This window comes from Equus caballus, chromosome 27 (assembly GCF_041296265.1).
Source record: "Equus caballus isolate H_3958 breed thoroughbred chromosome 27, TB-T2T, whole genome shotgun sequence".
NCBI classification, from domain to species: Eukaryota; Metazoa; Chordata; class Mammalia; order Perissodactyla; family Equidae; genus Equus; species Equus caballus.
The window spans coordinates 50,586,086-50,604,448 of NC_091710.1; the positions used below are offsets into that span (position 1 = coordinate 50,586,086).

At 36.3% G+C, this 18,363-nt stretch overlaps 1 protein-coding gene across 1 annotated transcript; it reads right to left on the minus strand.

Annotated features, from left to right (window-relative positions):
• Window positions 1-1,064: 1,064 nt before the first annotated feature.
• Window positions 1,065-12,350, minus strand: LOC111770879 (beta-defensin 109-like). The gene is made up of 2 exons (XM_070252773.1): window positions 12,191-12,350; window positions 1,065-1,405 (listed from the first exon to the last, which is right to left on the minus strand). The coding sequence occupies exons 1-2, from the start codon at window positions 12,297-12,299 to the stop codon at window positions 1,200-1,202; spliced, it is 315 nt and encodes a 104-aa protein (XP_070108874.1). The 5' UTR covers window positions 12,300-12,350; the 3' UTR covers window positions 1,065-1,199.
• Between the last annotated feature and the right edge of the window lie 6,013 nt (window positions 12,351-18,363).

Here is an 18,363-nt window from a genome sequence, read left to right on the forward strand (position 1 = left end):
CAGCCAGTTATTCCTCAACCAAAAATGGGTGTACTAGGCATGAGCCTAGTCGAATTGTAATTCGAGGTCTGCAGACCCCTGCAGCAAAGGAAGGAAAAGCTGTTTTACAGAAAGGAAGACGAAGTTGAGAGGGCTGCTGTAAACAAAGAGTCCGTTGGAAGAATAGAGAGTTCAAAGCGAAGTGGCTTTTTCATTGGCTCAGTTGTGACAGTCTCTCATTGGCTGAAGTTCTTGCCAGTCAAGAACAGGAAATCTCTTTTTCCTCTTGGGGCTCTGCAATTGTTGTAGGGCAAAAGAGCTGCTCCTTTCACCCTCTCAAGTCCCGTTTAATTAGGTTTCTGTTTATTAGTTTCCACAGGTATATAGCTGAGCTAAAGTCGTGTGACATTCAGGAAAGGAAAGTGAGACCTTATGACACTAGGATAGAAAATGAACTTGTCGGAAGTTATGAAGCATTGAAAAGTCTGTTTAAAAGGGGTGTTGACAGCATACTCTTGAAAGAAGTTGCTACATTTTTACGGTAAGATGGTTAGGTTCTATTAAAGGGAATTATTTGTCTACAGGAGTGAAATATTGAGAATCTCTAAACAATCACAGTGTTTCTTCATAGAAGTAAAACATGAAAATCTCTTTGTTAGTTGAAGTTTTATCTTTTAGAGTACTTAATATACACTTCTGTTGATCTTCAACCTCTCAATCTCTCTCTTTTCTTATTTTCATCTCTTTCCAATTACCTGCCATACAGTTACAATTTTTATGTATTACACCAAATTATTACCTCTTGCCCCGTTCCAATTTTCTCTCCTATCTCTATCGACATTTCTTCCCCTCCCTGATATTTTCTGGATTTCTTCTATATTTTGCCTTTCCATTTTCTTGGTACTGTCTGTGTGTCTATTTACTTATGTTTTTATAATTACGTCTTCATCTTTGCAACTTTTTTGTTAATCTTTTGGTCTTTCTGTGACAAATTAAAAAAGAACTTTTGTTAAATAAATGGACTTTCTCACTTTTAAAGAGATTGTTTAGATCTGAAAATGAGTCAAAAAGAGGTAGTATCCATGTAAGTTTGAAATCAATATTTATTTATTTTTCTTGACAAGGGATAATAGAAGTTGGTAATAAAGCTGAAGTGTTTAACATGTATATTCTAATGTTTTTAGATGCAAAGAACTTTCCTTTTGATGCTTTTCCTAGTTTCATTTCAATTTAGGCTTAAACGGTGGTTGGTAGTCTGAATAGATAATTGGGGTTGGAACTGGCATGAGAATCCACCATGGTCTACAGCATTTCCACCTTCTTCGGCAGTTACCAAGCAGGTCTTCCATCCTTTTGCAGATGTCTCTTCTGCAAATGCCAGACACATTGAGACAATGGTTCTCAGAAGAAGCCAAACCACCTCTTACTGCAGAAGAAGAGAGTCCATGGGATAATTAGTCCATGAGTAGAATGTAAAATTATAAACACTCTTAAGTGTGAGAACAGAGAGTTCTGGTATGAGCATTTCTATGTGGAGAAAAGAAGCCGGACAAAAGATCTATTTAATTTTTTCATCATGTTCACTGTCTTTCCTTTATACCCAAAAACCCAAGTGTTAACAAACCCCTCCTTCCTTTTCTTATAAGTTCGTGGAATGGCTAATTTAAGCTTCAACAAGAATGCTGGTGGGTCTGGCCCTGTTTCCTGAGTGGTTAAAGTTCTTCACACTCTGCTTCAGTGGCCCAAGTTCACAGGTTCAAATTCTGGGTGCGGACCTACTCCACTCATCCGCCATGCTGTGGAGGCATCCCACATACAAAGTAGACGAAGATTGGCACAGATGTTAGCTCAGGGCTAATCTTACTCAAGCGAAAAGAAGAGGAAGATTTGCAGTGGATGTTAGCTCAGGGCAAAATCTTCCTCAAAAAAAAAGAAATTTGCTAAATGTTGAAGCAAGGCAATGGACAAAATATATGTTTTAAATACACCCATTTCTTCATTATTTTATTCGTTTGTATGGATCTTTAACAAATATTTACTGATTGCTTTCTATTCAGCATGCAGTTTTCTTTGTACCAATAATATAACAGTGAAAATGGTAGAAATATTTCTTATTCTCACAGGACATATATTCAGGAAACAAAATCTGACTATGCAAAAATAGATTGATAATATAATTTGAGAAAGTGGTAATTGTTTAGAAAAAGTAATATGATGATAGACCAGATATAGTCTGGAGGATGGAATTGATAAAATGGACAGAAAAGACTTTCTGAGGATGCAGCATTTTAACTGAGATCTGAATGATGAGAATGAAAAACACAAAGAAATATCCATGTGATAGCATTATAGGCACGCAGAATATAGGAGCAAGGTCCCTTGCTTAGTTTACTTGAAGGGCAGAAAGACTTGTGTAGATGGAGTATATTGGAAAGAAAACAAGTTTGATAAGAAATGAGGTGCGATAAAACAGGATAAGATAATGTACAGCTTGTAGGCCGTGGTAAACTTACAGGTTCACATATCTGATGCTGCCTCCCTTCAGCTCCCTTAAGAATGCATATGGTCATTCTTCTTTTAAAATATTAGGTGCTTTACCTAATTCACTGCCTTCTTTTCTTCTATTCATTTAGATAAGGGTAAGTGTGTAGCTTTCAGGAAAAAAGATAATGTGGATACTCAGTTGTGGTACTAGCCTATCTTAAACTAATATAAATCTTTCAATTTCTTTTTTTTTTAAAGACTTTATTTTTTCCTTTTTTCTCCCCAAAGCCCCCCGGTACATAGTTGTATATTCTTCGTTGTGGATCCTTCTAGTTGTGGCATGTGGGACGCTGCCTCAGCGTGGTTTGATGAGCAGTGCCATGTCTGCGCCCAGGATTCGAACCAACGAAACACTGGGCCGCCTGCAGCAGAGCGCGCGAACTTAACCACTCGGCCACAGGGCCAGCCCCTAAATCTTTCAATTTCTTCATGTTTCGGTCAACTCAGAAAGAAGCAGAAGTTATTTTGTTTCTCCAAATTTAGATAAGATCTACCTAACTCAATGGACAAAGATATTTTAGTCATAGAGTATATCAGTCAGAAGAAAAAGTAAATTTGTGGACATTCTAAATGATCTTTTCAATTGTATTTAAGAAGAAAAGGGTGTTAGAAGCTGAAAATTTGTCATTGTGTCCAGATCATTATTTCTCCCATTATTTTCTGTGCACCTCAGTGGCCTCAGCCAACCAGTCACCAAATCCCCTCAGACCCAAAGCTGCCACATACCCCTGTTTTGGCATCCCAGACGCCTGGATCCAGGATGTCAGAAATAAATGAAATAGAGGAAAGAAAAACAATAGAAATCGTCAACAATGCTAAGTTTTTTTTTAAGATATAAACAAAATTAGCAAACTTTTAGCTATACTTACCAAAAAAAGGAAATGAATTCAAATAAATAAAATTACAAATGAAAGAGGAGACATTACAATTGATACTATAGAAAGACAAAAGATCATAAGAGACTACTGTGAACAATTATAAGCCAACAGTTTGGAAAGCTAGAAGAAATGGATAAATTCCTAGAAATATACAATGTATTAAGTCTGAGTCATGAAGAAACAGAAATCCAAACAAGGAGTGAGAGTATAATAATAAAGAATGAGATGGAATCAGTAATTAAAAACCTCCCAACAAAGAAAATCAAAGTACTAAATGTCTTCACCAGTGAATTCTATGAAACATTGAAAGAAGAATTAATGTTAATTCTTCTCTGCTCTTCTGAAAAATTGAAGGGTAGGGAACATTCCTAAACTCATTTGAAGAGGCCAGCATTACCCTGATAACAAAGCCAGATAAGAACACTGAGAAAAGAAAACTACAGGCCAACATCCCTGATGAAGGTAAATGCAAAAATTCTCAACACATACTAGCAAGCTGAATTTAACAGCACATTAATAGGATCATACACCACGATTAAGAGGGACTTTTCCCTGGGATGCAAGGATGGTTCAACATACCCAAATCAGTAAATGTGACACATAAAATTAATAGAAGGAAAGATAGAAATAATATGATTATCTCAATAGATGCAGAAAAAGCATTTGACAAAATTCAACCTGGTTTCATGTAAAACACTCAATAAACTGGGTATAAAAGGGATATATCTGAATGTAATAAAGGCAATATATGACAAACCCACAACTAACATTATATTCTATAGTGAATGGTTGAAAAATTTCCCTCTAGATCAGAAAAAAGGCAAGAGTTTCTACTGTCACTACTTCCATTCAATATAGTACTGGAGGTCCTAGCTAGAGCAATTAGCAGGAAAAGAAATAAAAGGTGTTCAGATCAGAAAGGAAGAAGTAAAATTGTCTCTATTTAAAAATGACATGATTTATATATAGAAAATCCTAACAGCTCCACCAAAAAACTGTAGGTTATAATCACCAAATTCAGTGAAGTGGTAGGATACACAATTGACATGTAAAAATCGGTAGCATTTCTATACACTAATGCCAAATCAACTGAAAATAAATAAAGAAAGCAATCCTACTTGCAATAGCATAAAAAACAATAAAATACTTAGGAATAAATTTAACCAAGGCAGTGTAAGATCTGTCTATATATACATATATATGTGTGTGTATATATATAAAGTCATGTCATTTTTAAACAGAGACAATTTTACTTCTTCCTTTCTGATTTGAACACCTTTCATTTCTTTTCTTCCTAATTGCTCTAGCTGGGACCTCCAGTACTATATCGAATAGAAGTAGTGAAGCTAGAAACCCTGAAAACTATATAACATTGAAGACACTAATAAATGGAAAGATATCCATGTTCATGGACTGGGAAAATTAATATTGTTAAAATGTCCATACAACCAGTGCCATCTATAGATTCAATGTAATTCTTATCAAAATTTCAATGACATTTTCACAGAAATATTTTTAAAAATCCTAAAATTCATATGGTACCCAAAAGACCCAAAATAGCCAAAGCAATCTTGAGAAAGAAGAACAAAGCTAGAGACATAACACTTCCTGATATCAAACTATATTACAGAATGATAGTAATCAAAACAGTTTGGTGATACCATAAAAACAGACGCATAGACCAATGGACCTGAATTGAGAGCTGAGAAAGAAACCCACAAATATATGATTGACTAATATTTGACAAGGGAGCCAAGAATACTCAGTAGAGAAAGGATAGTCTCTTCAATAAATAGTTCTGGGAAAACTGGATATCCACATGCAAAAGAATGAAACTGGAAGACTATCTTACACCACTCACAAAAATTAACTTGAAATAGATTAAAGATTTCAGTGTAAGACCTGACACTGTAAAAGTCCTAGAAGAAAACATAGGAAAAAATGTCCTTGACATCAGTCTTGGCAATGATTTTTTGGGTCTAATACCAAAAGCACAACCCACAAAAGCAAAAAATAAATAAGTAGGTCTGCATCAAACTAAAAAACTGCTTCACAGCAAAAAACACCAAAAAATCCTGAAAAATAAAACCCCCCAAAACACAACAAAATGAAAAGGCAACCTACAGAATGGGAGCACGTATTTGCAAACCATATATCTGATAAAGGATTAATATCCAAAATATATAAGGAACCCATACAACTCAATAGCAAAAAAACAAATAATTCAATTAAAATATGGGCAAAGGACTTGAATAGACTTTTTTCCAAACAAAGATGATAAATATCTCTAATACTCAGGGAAATGTAAATCAAAATCACAATGAGATATCACCTCACACCTGTTAGAATGGTTATCATCAAAAAGACAAGAGATAACTAGTCTTGGCAAGGATTTGGAGAAAAGGGAACCCTTGTGAACTGTTGGTGGAATGTAAATTGGTACAGTCACTATGGAAAAATGTATAGAGATTCCTGGAAAAATAAAAAGAAATTTTTTTTCTTAAGATCAGAGAAACAAGAGCATATTTGTATGCTAATGGTAATAATCCAGTAGAAAGAAAATTGATGATATAGTGAAGAGGGAAGAACTGATGTAGAGAAACTCCTAAGTACACAAAAGGAGGTGGAACATAGTTCACAAATGTGTAATATCCTTTTATTTTCTCTGCATCTCTGGAACACTGATTGGGCTGTCAACCTACTCGTTCCCGAGATGGTTGTTTTAAGTATGCTCTCATTTTTTCTTGATGAATGTCACCAGATTATTATAAAGTTTATTAGTCTTTATAAAACCAACTTTTTGTTTTGTTGATACTTTTTATATTCTTTTCTCTTTCATTTGTTTCTCTGAATTCTAGTTTACTTTCATCCCACAAGTTTTGATAGTTGGCTTATTTTAGTATAATTCATTTTCTAATTTTCATTTTGACATTTCTTTTGACACGTGCCTAATGTAGAAGTATATTTCTTAATTTCCACATATTTATATTTTTGTTAATGATTTTACCTTAAGTGAATTAGATTTAAAGAAAATTTTTCCAATTTTGCAAAATTTCATTTTTTCCAGTGTTACCGAGATATATTAGACAAATTACACTGCATAAGTTTAAAGTGTACAACATGTTGATTTGATACACTGAATAATTTTAACATTTGAAATTTTGATACCTGCTTTATGATGGAGTGTTTGGCTATTTTTATCAGTGCTTTGGCTGCACTTAAAAATGTGTATTTTGATAGTTGGATGTAGTGCTTTATGTTTGTTAGTCAATTTTTGGTTGTTGGTGGTGTTCTAAGTTGTTGATCATGTTGGTCAAATCTTTTACGTATTTACTGATATTTGACTGCTTGTTCTATTAATTAGTGAGAGGAGTATGTTAAAATACCTCACTATGATGTTGTGGATTTTCAATTTCTCTTTGAGTTTAGACATTTTATGCTTTACATATTATGAGACTCTATTATTTGGTGCATATAAGCTTAAATTTATTACATTTTCTTGTTTAGGTGAATCTTTAAACAGTACGAAACAGCCTTCTTTATTTATAGGAAAGAATTCAACTTAAAGGTTCTTGTTTGCTAGTTAATACATGGATGAAATAGCTTTTTGAATCTGTTTTAGTTTTCTAGGGCTGCATTAAAAAGTACCATATACTGGTGGCTCACACAACAAAAATTTATTTTCACAGAATTCTGGAGGCTAGAAGTCTGAGCTCAAGGTGTCAAGAGCGTTGCTTCTTTCTGAGACACCTTGACAGAAGGATCAGTTTGAGGCGTATCTCCTTGGCTTGTAAATGGCCATCTTCTACTTGTGTCTTCACATTTTGTTCCTTCTGTATGTGTCTGAATCCACATTTCCTCCTCTTATAAGAAGATCAGTCATATTGGATTAGGTTCCACCCTAATGGCCTCATTTTAACTTAATGACTTCTGTAAATACCCAGTCTCCAAATATGGTCACATTCGGAGGTAATGAGGCTTAAGATTTAAGATATAATTATTTAAAGCGCACAATTCAGCCATTAATACCATTCTTTTACTTCTAATGTTTTTGAATGCTTACATTTTAGGTGCATTTTTTTGTACCATATAGTTGCACCTATTTGTTTTATTTTTAAAATAAGTGCCGACCACCTTTGATTTGGGCTAAAAAATTAACTTATTTGTGTTTTAATATAGTTACTAATATATTTGAGTTTAATTCTTCCATCTTAATTTGTTTTCTATTTGCCTGGTCTCTGCTTTTTATCTCTCTCATTTTCTCTTTTCTTTTGGATTATTTTTAATCATCTCATTTTTTCCTTGTAGTGGGAAATTAAACATTTTCTTCTTATTCTTTTAGTAGCTCTCATAGAATTAAAACACATATTCGTAATATATCAAAGTCTAAAATTAATAAAAACCTTTACCTTCACATAATACAATGAATTCGAAATTTGTAATCACAATTTAACTTTTCCCAATTATTTGCTTTTGTTGTCAAGTATTCTAATTCTTGATTTTTAATTAATTTTTACTTTTAATCCCTACCACAGTCAAACACTGTTGGTGGGTTTCTAAATTGGTTCATCCAAGTTTGAAGAGTTTACTTTCATCTAGGAAAGCTGAGGATTCATATTGTATGATCCAATTCCATCCGTAAGATGGCACTCCGGGGAAACCAAGACATATGTGCAAGAATTTTTATAGCAAGATTGTAATAGCTAGCAACCAGAAAAAAATGAAATTTCCATCAATAATACAATAGTTGTGTGTTTGTTTTCTTCTGTTTTTGAATGATATGAGTTTTTCCTGGGCCAAAAGCTCTGTGTAGGATATGTGCCAGGAATTATTTTTAGTGAGCAATATCTTATGTTAATTATTTTAACTCTTACTTATATTCAAGCCAATAGAAGTAAGCAAATGTATGGCTATTCATAATATAATGTCTCTCTTTCCCTTACAGATTTACCTACAGACTATGTATTGCATATATAGCTTGTTTAAACCATTCTTGATTCTGTTCTAATTATCTACTTGTCAGGTCCACTACTGGCCCAGGGATGTTCCCACTATATGGTCCATGAGTTCTGTTCCTGTGTTGCAAAGGTGTGGTTTTGAGTTGGTACTTAGGGTGTGCCCCTTACCTTCTAGAAATCTTGTTTTCTGGAACCTCCTAAATTGTGGAGACATGTAGCTCTTTTTTCTTCACATTCCTGCTATATCCTAGTTTATTTGAAGATGTAATTTTCAATTGTTATATATTGTATAAAGTGAGAACACTCATGTTGATTTTGGGTGGAAAGAAGGCGGAAATGCTGAAAGTCGTCTTATTAGCTCTTTTCATTGGAATGTTTGTACTATAGTCTTTCAGGCACCTCCAAAAGGCCTTATATTTATTCTTAGAAGAATATACTATCTTCAGTTTTCAGATTGTCTTCAACTTCTTCTGAAGTTTTACAAACATATCTCTTTAAAGGACTGGAAATGAAAAGATGAGTCACAGTTCTTGTTATCCTCACAGGAAAGGGTACAAATTCTTTTTTAAAAGAGCTATCTGCCCTCTCTTTCTTGCTACCAATTATTTATTGAGCATATACGTTTGACCAGACACTAAGTAGCTCATTCCTGATTGAACACTGGAGCAGAAGTGGAAGTCATTGCCCGCCAGCATGAACCACATTTTCTTCCAGATAAGAGTCTTTTTTCCCACCATGAAATTTGACCCTCAAAATAATGGTTTTTGGATTACTTATAAGGACTCCAGAGCAGCTGGCAAAGGTAAGGAAGGAGACTGTCCTACTATTACACACAGAGGACTGGTGATTGTGGGGAGTGAAAATGGTAAAAGCAGTAAGTTTCCATGGAGCTCCCCATTCTCCTCCCCACCCTGGTTTTGGTAACCACCATTCTACTCAATGTTTCTATGAGTTTAACTTTTTTAGGTTCCACATATAAGTGAGATCATGCAGCATTTATCTATGTCTGGCTTATTTCACGAAACATAATATCCTCCAGGGTCATCCACGTTATTGCAAATACATACGTATATCAAATCATAATGTTGTACACCTTTAATATGTACAATTTTTATTTGTCAATCATACTTCAGTAAAGCTGGAAAAACATGTAAAAAAATCCCCTTATGACCTTATTTTAGTTACAACTTTTCCACATCTTTGGGTGGCATGTGATTTCTTGAGTCTTGCTGCTATTAGTTGACTTGGTTTGATATTAAACCGTTCAATGTTTTCCTTAATTCTCTGACAGAATCTTAGGAATTTTCCTCCATTCATTCAATATGCATGGTATTTTTCATGGTGCTGTCACTGGTCTTCTCTTCTTTTTTTCTTCTCCATTTCCCTCTTCTTCTGTCATCTCCTTACTTCCATTTTCTCATCTCGTCTATTTTGTTTTCTCTTTTCGTGCTAGTTGCTTCCCTAGGCATTCTCATTTACTCCTGAAGATTTATACACTTATTATAGAATGATGATATGACTCTTACAGCAATTTCTCATCTGAATATCAGGCCTATATTTTTAATGTTACACATTTCCACCTGAAAGATGCATAGTTTCCTAAAACTCAAGATGTTGAAAGCGGACCTAATTTTGTTCCTCTCTGAATCTCAAAAACAAAGAAACGTAAAAACAAACATTCTCCTTACTGTATTTCCTTTCTTGGTTAATGTTAATGCCCTTTTACTTTATTCAGGAACTCAAGAATTATCATTCCAATGCATTCATTTATTCATTAAATATAATCAATTATAGCTCTTACATATTCCTTTCATGTGTCACCTTCTCTTCACCCAATTGTTGGCTAGTTGTACTATCTCAAAGGTAAATTCCAATGATCATTTCCTTTCAGGCTGCCTCTTCCTGTTAATCTTTTTCATTGTCTAAAGACATATTTCTAAATCCAAAACAGCTTGTCCACTCCATTGTTAGAACCATCCACTGCATTTAACCTCCTCTTTGTCTCTTCCCATAAAACTTTCAGATCTTTGTGAGTAGTAATATGGCTTACTTACATTTTAATCCTAAAATTCAGAAAAGTGTCTGGAAGATAGTGTATATTGGATATAAGATGGCTGACTAATAACTTCAGTGAAAACTAAATAAATAGGTATTTTTCAAAGGAGTGTATGGGGTTGAGAAGTTATGGGCAAAACTACAAAATAACAACCTCTTCCACAGAGGACCCAGAAGGAGAGATCAAAGTGAAAGATGAAGATATAGAAGCAAAGGAAAGGAATAGATGAACCACAAATGGCTAGCACCACTAGAGGAGAAAGAGTAGCACCTGGGATCCTCAAGTCTTGAATGCCCTCTCTCATCAGGAAGTGTGTAGACTGAAGAACCCCTATGGAGTTCTGGCTGTTGTTAATGGCTGCTTCCAACATGAGGAAGTGAATCCACACTACTTGATTCAGTCTATTCTTAGCGTTGTCAATAAATTTAGCAGAGGGTATAAAATATAGCAGCATATGAATAACATAAAAGGTTAACACTGGAAGCACCTAATGAAAATAGGAAATTTTTCTCTATTTTAGACAGTCTTAGTTACCATACTATCTCATATGAAATTTAGAACAGTGCCTGGCAGATAGTATATTCTAAACAAATCCTCCTTTAATGAAAAAAAGAAAATGTTTCCAAGCACAAACATAAAGATTATTTTGTCTAATACATGTGTTCTTAATATGCTTGGTCCCACTGATATCAGCTAGTTTTGAATGACCTACAAACTATTTAAACTCTTTCTACATAGTTGACTATCACCCTCTGCAACCATGACATATTGTTTCCAACACGTGTTTGAATACTTAAGTTATAGAATGTGCAATAATTCTCTGGACCCAAGTCATCTCATCTGAAAATGGTGAGTGAACCTGATATTTTAATGGCAATTTTTGTGCTAAAGATTTATGATCAGAGAGTATCATCTTTTGTGTTATTGTCTCCATTTCCCAGCCCAATCATTTTCTTTCTACATAACTTGTGCATTAGTACTCCAAAGTGTGTATTCCTCCTAATTGCCACATTTTACAGGACTAGGTTTATGCCTTGGTACTTATTCTGTGTGACTGTTATTTAGCATAAGAATCCCTTCCTAGAACGTGGGCCAGCACTTGATCTTCTCAGTAACCCCTCCCTAGGGATTGTAATCTTCTTTATGAAACCCACTTCTGGGTCTGCACCATTTATATAGACTGACTCTGTGGCCATTTTGGCTGGGACAGTGCTGGTTTATACCTGTTGTTCTGATATAGTTAAAATAGTGCTCCTTTTACTTTCCCAAAGTGTCTAGTTTGGACAAAAAAGTATACGCTTACCTTACTTTTACAATTATGGACATGTCTCTCCCATAATGAAAGTTGTGCTCAGTATGCTGATTTCTTAATCCCTTTAGGAGCCAAATACCTATATGACAGAATTCCCCAAGACATGCTCTTAGCACTAGGTCCTGTTGATAAGGTTCTGTCCATCTCTCTCCCTGACCTAGTGGGTAGATATAATGATAAATGTGGCTGTAATCCAATTCTTTCAGATCTACCTGCCTACAAATAAATGGCCATGCCTCACCAAGGCATCCAAAGATATAAAGTAAGGACAAAGCAAAATGTGACCTCATCAGGTAGTTTGGCTAATGGCAAAAGAATGGTCTCTTTCTTATTTTACCGCTTTGTAATCCTAGTGAAGCTGTTGATATTAGGTTTATGAATCCATAAGATTGATTCCAGGGTCCTGTCTGACCTGCCAGATAGCCATCTAAACTGCAGACCCTATAATCATCCACCACCTTACCTGGAGATAAGAGAGTCAAAAAGAGGAGAACAGAAAGAAGCACATGGAGTTTCATGGCTGAACGGCTAGTGAAGAGAAGAGGCATCAACATGGTTGGAGCCTGGAGCATCTGAGCATGGCAGGTCCATGGCTTTTTATGATGCTCCCTGGCCCAGTGGTTTGTTCTTGGTTAGTAGAGCCTAACAAAAAGAGAATAACTCAGTCTCCAACAGGAAATCTCCAGGGACAAAAGTACACAACGTGGTGATAATTCAATGGATGAGAAAGCAGAACTTAATGCTATCAATTTCCCACAGATTCAGGATGTCCTCATTGTCAGTTGTGCTTTTTACTACTTTCCATATGCACTTGTGTGTATGACCAAACTTTATGCACCTATTGTGTGTCAAGCCGTGTAGTAAAAACTAAGGGTACATCAAATAGATTGCAGTCAGATAATGGGAGATGAATTGTTAAGTGGGTGCATGCAATAATATATGTAAAGGACGCAATAACTCAAAACTCAAAAGAGATGTTGGTTATTTCAGTAGTTATTGCTACCAAGGGCTAGGAGTGGGGAGGGGATAATGAGAATGTCAGGAAAGGCTTCATAAAAAAGATGATATAGAATATGCTTCAAAAGATTTTGGAATTTTATCTTTAAAGTGATACTGTTATGTTGAAAGCATATTTCAGCCTCTTTTTAGATTTTGCAAACTTTTAAATAGATTTTTATTATTTTTATAAATGTTTGTATTTAGTTTAAATCTGGCATTATAGAAAATGTAGAAAACACAGAAATGTAAAAAAATTTAAATTACTTGAAATTCAGTCATAGCTAAAGATTTTGGAAAACTTTTCTTAGTATAAGTATCCTTTGCTATCTTGGCAGAATGGTCACTATAGTAACTGTACTTTGTTTTAACCTAAATTGCACCATCTGGATAAAAATCAGCTTTATTGATTCTTAGCTTCTATGATGGTCCCCAATGATCGCTGCCTCCTTGTGTTCATGCCCTTATGTGATTTGCTTCCCTTGAGAGTAGGCTGGACTAATGAATGGAATACAGTAGATTTGATGGGATGTCACTTCCTAGATGAGGTTACAGAAAAACCATTTTTTCCACCTGGAGCACCCTCTCTCACCCTCTTGCTGGCTTACTCAGTTGCTCTGAGTAAAGCCAGCTGCCATGTTCTGAGCTGCCTTATAGAAAGAGCCACAAGGCAAGGGATTGGTGACTAGCAATCAGCCAATGAAGACTTGAAGCCTGTGAACAACTGCATGAGTGAGTTTAGAAGCAGATTCCTCCCATCCATCCACTGCCTAGCCTTCAGATGAACCTCCAGTCTGGGCCAAAAACTTGACTGCAACCTCATAAGAGCTCTTGAGCCAAAGGCACTCAGCTAAGCCTCATCATGTAAATTGTTTAGATAGTAAATATTTATTGCTTCAAGCCGCTAACTTTTGGTAATATGTCATATAGCAATAGATAGCTAATAATGCAAATATGCATCTGTTCTTTAGCAAAAATGATTTAACAGGGAATGAGTTCAAGTGGGAGGATTATGAAAGCGTCACACTTGTAGTTCAGGTCTTTTCCAGCTATGTGTTAAAGAGTGAATGTATAAAAATATTTAAAATAACCATGCAAATGACCCTGTCTACCTTGCACTTGGATACAATTACATCTCTGAGTCTGTGTGTGTGTATGTGCGAGAGAGAGAGAGAGGAAGAGAATGAGAGAGAGAGAGAAAATAAAGTAATAACGTGAAACAATCATTGGATCAAGAGTATTTCCTGTGACAAACACTTGATGTTTCTTTTTCAGCTTTATGCTCATGGTCGGAAGAATACTCCATGATACAGCTGTAAAAGACAGTTCAGATCCAGCTCCCCTCCCCAAGTTGTTGCTGTTCATAATAAAGCTAGTGAAGAAGTGAGCAGAAGCAATTACAGTGTTCAATTACAAACCCCATCTCGCGTCATCAGGACCTATATAATCACAATGGAAGCAAGCAAATAAACATCCATTTAGAGTTTTTGCATATTCATTTTTTCCGTTTCCTTGCTTCATCCAAAACTTTGGATAATGGTTTCTGGCTATCTGATTCTGAGATATGAGGGCCAGAAAGAGAAGACTGACCACCACTTCTTTGCATTTGAACAAAGATGAATCTCATGCTTTTTCTGACTCACTCACAACTTTGCCATTTCACTTTTGCTCAAGTCCCCCCTCTCCCAACCCAACTGTGACTGCTGTCTCATCTCCCTCTTTCCACCATCAAACCTCACTCAGGCACCCATACCATTGGCCATTTAAAAATATCCCCCATTTATTTTTAATTTTATTTTGTTAAATGTTATTTTCACTTATTCAGTATCTTTACCATACTACTTTATTCTCTATTTACACTCCAACATGTATTGATTGCAGTGTAGTAGGAAACATAATCCCTGTAAGATTTTGTCTTGTACTGTTACAGATATGTACCTACTAATATGTTATATGTTAAATCATTAGGAAATTGACATTTTGAGTGCTTGATACTATACTAAAATCCTGGTGGATTTAGATATCTAAAAGGATATTAGTGATATTTGGTGAAATTTGTCAGGGTTATTTGAATAATCTGGTAACTTGATATTTTCTCGATGTGTAAAAATAGAATATAGGCTCCAGTTATCTAAAAAGATACTTTCCATCATATTTTAAAAAACACATTAGATTCTGACAATGAAGAACTTCTGTATTTTCCTATGTGTTATTAAGTCTCACTTTTTCACTTAATATTTTTCTGGCAAAATTTTCCCTTTCCCCTCCATCACCTCTCTCCCTCCTGCTTCTTTTAATTCGGTCAAGTTTGCATCGTGTGTTCTGGCTGGTGGGCATTTGATTTTCAGTGTTAATTCTTCTTCTTCTTTTTTTTTTTTTTTGAGGAATATTGGCCCTGAGCTAACATCCGTGCCCATCTTCCTCTATTTTATATGTGGGATGACTGCCACAGCATGGCTTGTTAAGCAGTGCTGGGTCCGTGCCTGAGATCCAGACCGGTTAACCCTGAGCCACCGAAGCAGAGTGTGCGATCTTAACGGCTATGCCACTAGCCTGCCACTCAGTGTTAATTTTAAATTAATTATTTTCCTCGATTCTGTCTGTATATTAGTTACCAAATGCTGCATAACCAAATGACCCCAAAACATAGTGGCTTAAAATTTTTATTATCTTAGAGTTTCTGTAGGCCAGGAATCCTCGTGCACTGGGTCTCTCACAGACAGCAGTCATCTCAAGGCTTGACCCTGAATGATCGGATTCTTAACTCACTCACGTGGTTGTTGCCAGGATTCAGTTCCTCAGGGGCTATTAGACACGCTCAGCTCCTTACCACATGAGCCTCTCAATAGAGCATCTCACAACATGGCAACTGGCTTTGTAAGAGCAACATGCAGAAGAGCAAGAGAGAGAATGTGTGAGCAAAATGGAAGTCACAGTCTTCTAAACCCTAATCACAGGTTCGTGATATCCCAGGCTTGTTGCCAGATTCTATTCATTAGAAGCAAGCCAGTAGGTTCACCCCTGACTCAAGGGGAGAGGATTACACAGAGCAAGAATACTAGGGGCTGTCTCAGAAACTGCCACACTATGTGTTGTGTAGATTTTCTGTGGATATTTTCCCTTGTTAAAAAATATCATTATCAGAGGCCAGCCTCACGGCTGAGTGGTTAACTTAGCGCACTCCGCTTCAGTAGCCCGTGGTTTCACCAGTTCAGATCCTGGGCGCGGACCTAGCACCACTCATCAGGCCATGCTGAGGTGGTGCCCCACATAGCACAACCAGAAGGACCTACAACTAGAATATACAACTATGTACCATGGGGCTTTGAGGAGAAGAAGCAGAAGGAGAAGAAGAAGAAGAAAAAAGATATGCAACACATGTTAGCTCAGATCCCAATCTTAAAATAATATATATATATCATTATCAACTACTGAAAAATTCTTCACATTTTAACTTTTACTCTATTATTTATTTTTGTTCTCTTCTTTTGACTAATTTTGTTTACAAAATTGTTGTTTTAGATCCTCTATAGTCTTAATGTATTTTTCACCCGCTTGGTCTATCATTGTGAATGATGAAATATGTGTGCCTCACTCTTTGTCCATTTATCCATTAGGTAACTAGACTTGTATGTCTTACAGGTTTATAGGATGATACAGTGGTAGTAACAGCAGCAGCAACAGGAGAAGCAATCATAGTAGCAGTGTTTATAGCAGTTATATCAGCTAGGATCTAGTGAATTAGAATAGACTGCTATTTTGAACAAAGGGGATTTAAATCAGGATGTGTTACATAGGTATTGAAGGACTCAAAGGAAATACTGAGGTAACCCAGAGATTACTGCAGGGAGCAGATCCCAATCCTCAATGGGACAACAAAATGGAAGAAACTAGGGGCCTGGGGGTAGGGGGCACCTGTGGTTCTCAGGCCTGTGAGGAGGTGGCATGCTGCCTAGCTGTGGTAGTCTCCTCTGGAGCTGAGGAGAGACCTTTCAGAGTCGGTCCTCAGACTTACGAAAAAGGGGCATCAACTAATTGCTGCTGGTATCTGTTTGAAGACATGGTGAGATTGGCTCTAGAGTACCATGAGAAGGTGGACACTGGACCCTACTGTTGCTTCTGGATGCCAGCTGTCATTGCTGTGACAATGATGACAGGAACAAAAATGAGGAAAGAAATCCCTTCCCGTCTCCTCCGAACTCTGAATTCCCCTCTAGTGCCTATCTAGCGCCAACTGGCAAAGGAGTCTGGGAAATGTAATTTGCGCAGCCCCAGTCCCAGCATCATGAGGAGCATGGTATAGAAGTGGGAAATTGGAACAAAGTAACAATGGGAAGAGTGATGCCACAGTGAGAACAAGGTGTGGCCTGTTGAATAGTCTGAATTTTTTTGGACATGCAGATGTTTTAAGTGATTATGTTATAAACTCATTTGTAATTTCTTTGATAGATTTAAAGCAATCTAGGGAAACAATGTTCTGTGGCAAAATACAAAGATAAGTATGGAATTGGGAATGAATTACGTGAGGTTCGTTTGGACAATCAGATTTGATACTTATTGGTCCAGAGTTTGTTAGGCACTGAAAAAGATGGAGAAGCAAAAACAAGAGAGAAACAATATGTAAGAATAAAAAATGTTAACAATTAGGCTGGTGTGTCCAAGAATTACTTTCATATGCTGCATGTCCATTAATGAAAGGCACAAAATTCTGAAGAATGGATATCAGAGTGGGTGGATACCTCACGCCTATTTAGAGGTGAGACTTGGGCCTTCCTAAGAAGGCTGACATGCTCTTGAGGCAAGACATTAATCCCCTTCTGTTCTGCTGGTTCTTGTTGCGTCAAAGCGTGTAGCAGAGTTTTTCAGCCTCAGCACTATTGATATTTTGGGCCAGATATTTCTTTGTCTTGAAGGTCGTTCCTGTCCATTGTAGGATGTTTAGTAGTATCCCTGCTCTACCCGTTAGATGCCAGTAGCATCTTTCTGGTTGTCACAACCAAAAGTGTCTCCAGACAATGCCAATTATGTGCTGGGAGCAAAAGTGCCTCCAACTGAGGCTCTGGTTTACAGCATCTAAATCCTCATGTAAAGTTTGCTTTCTTTCTAGCCATGTGGACCAATATTTAGGGCTTAGTTTTGACGCTAAGTCACTTGCAGCTGACTTTGCATGAACTCAGGAAAGGGTTTGGGTTATATGAATGAGTCAGGAGCAGAACCAGACAGGATTCTTTTCTGTCACCCAATATCAGTGCACGTTGTTTTATACTTTGGACGACGACAGAGAGTGATGTAGGTTTTTCTGCATGAGTGGACCTCCTCCAGTTTTTTATCTGTCCCTGTAGTTGTGCCAGGCCTCAAAGGTACGGGATAGTTATGGACGTGGAAGGTGTGGTGACTCTAGAAGGCCATGTTCTGAGTGGAGAGATACAGCAATTCTCATAATTGAATTATTGTTTTTTTTTTCAATTTCACAAAGAAGGTAATAAAATTTTTATTGGGCCTGTTTCTTTTTTTTTCATTTATTTGTTTATTTTTGGTTGTACATAATATATTTTGAATTCTATGTAGATTACATCATGTTCACCACCCAAAAACTAATTATAGTGCATCCCCTCACATGTGAGCTTAATCACCACTTTT

What these genes read in the sequence shown, in the direction of transcription:
- LOC111770879 (XM_070252773.1), bottom strand. Translation starts at nt 12,299, where the DNA reads ATGCTCCAGGCTCCAACCATGTTGATGCCTCTTCTCTTCACTAGCCGT. An exon ending in TTTGACTCTCTTATCTCCAG is followed by an intron (nt 1,406 to 12,190) that starts GTAAGGTGGTGG and finishes CTTCTTCTGCAG; the next exon opens with TAAGAGGTGGTTTGGCTTCT.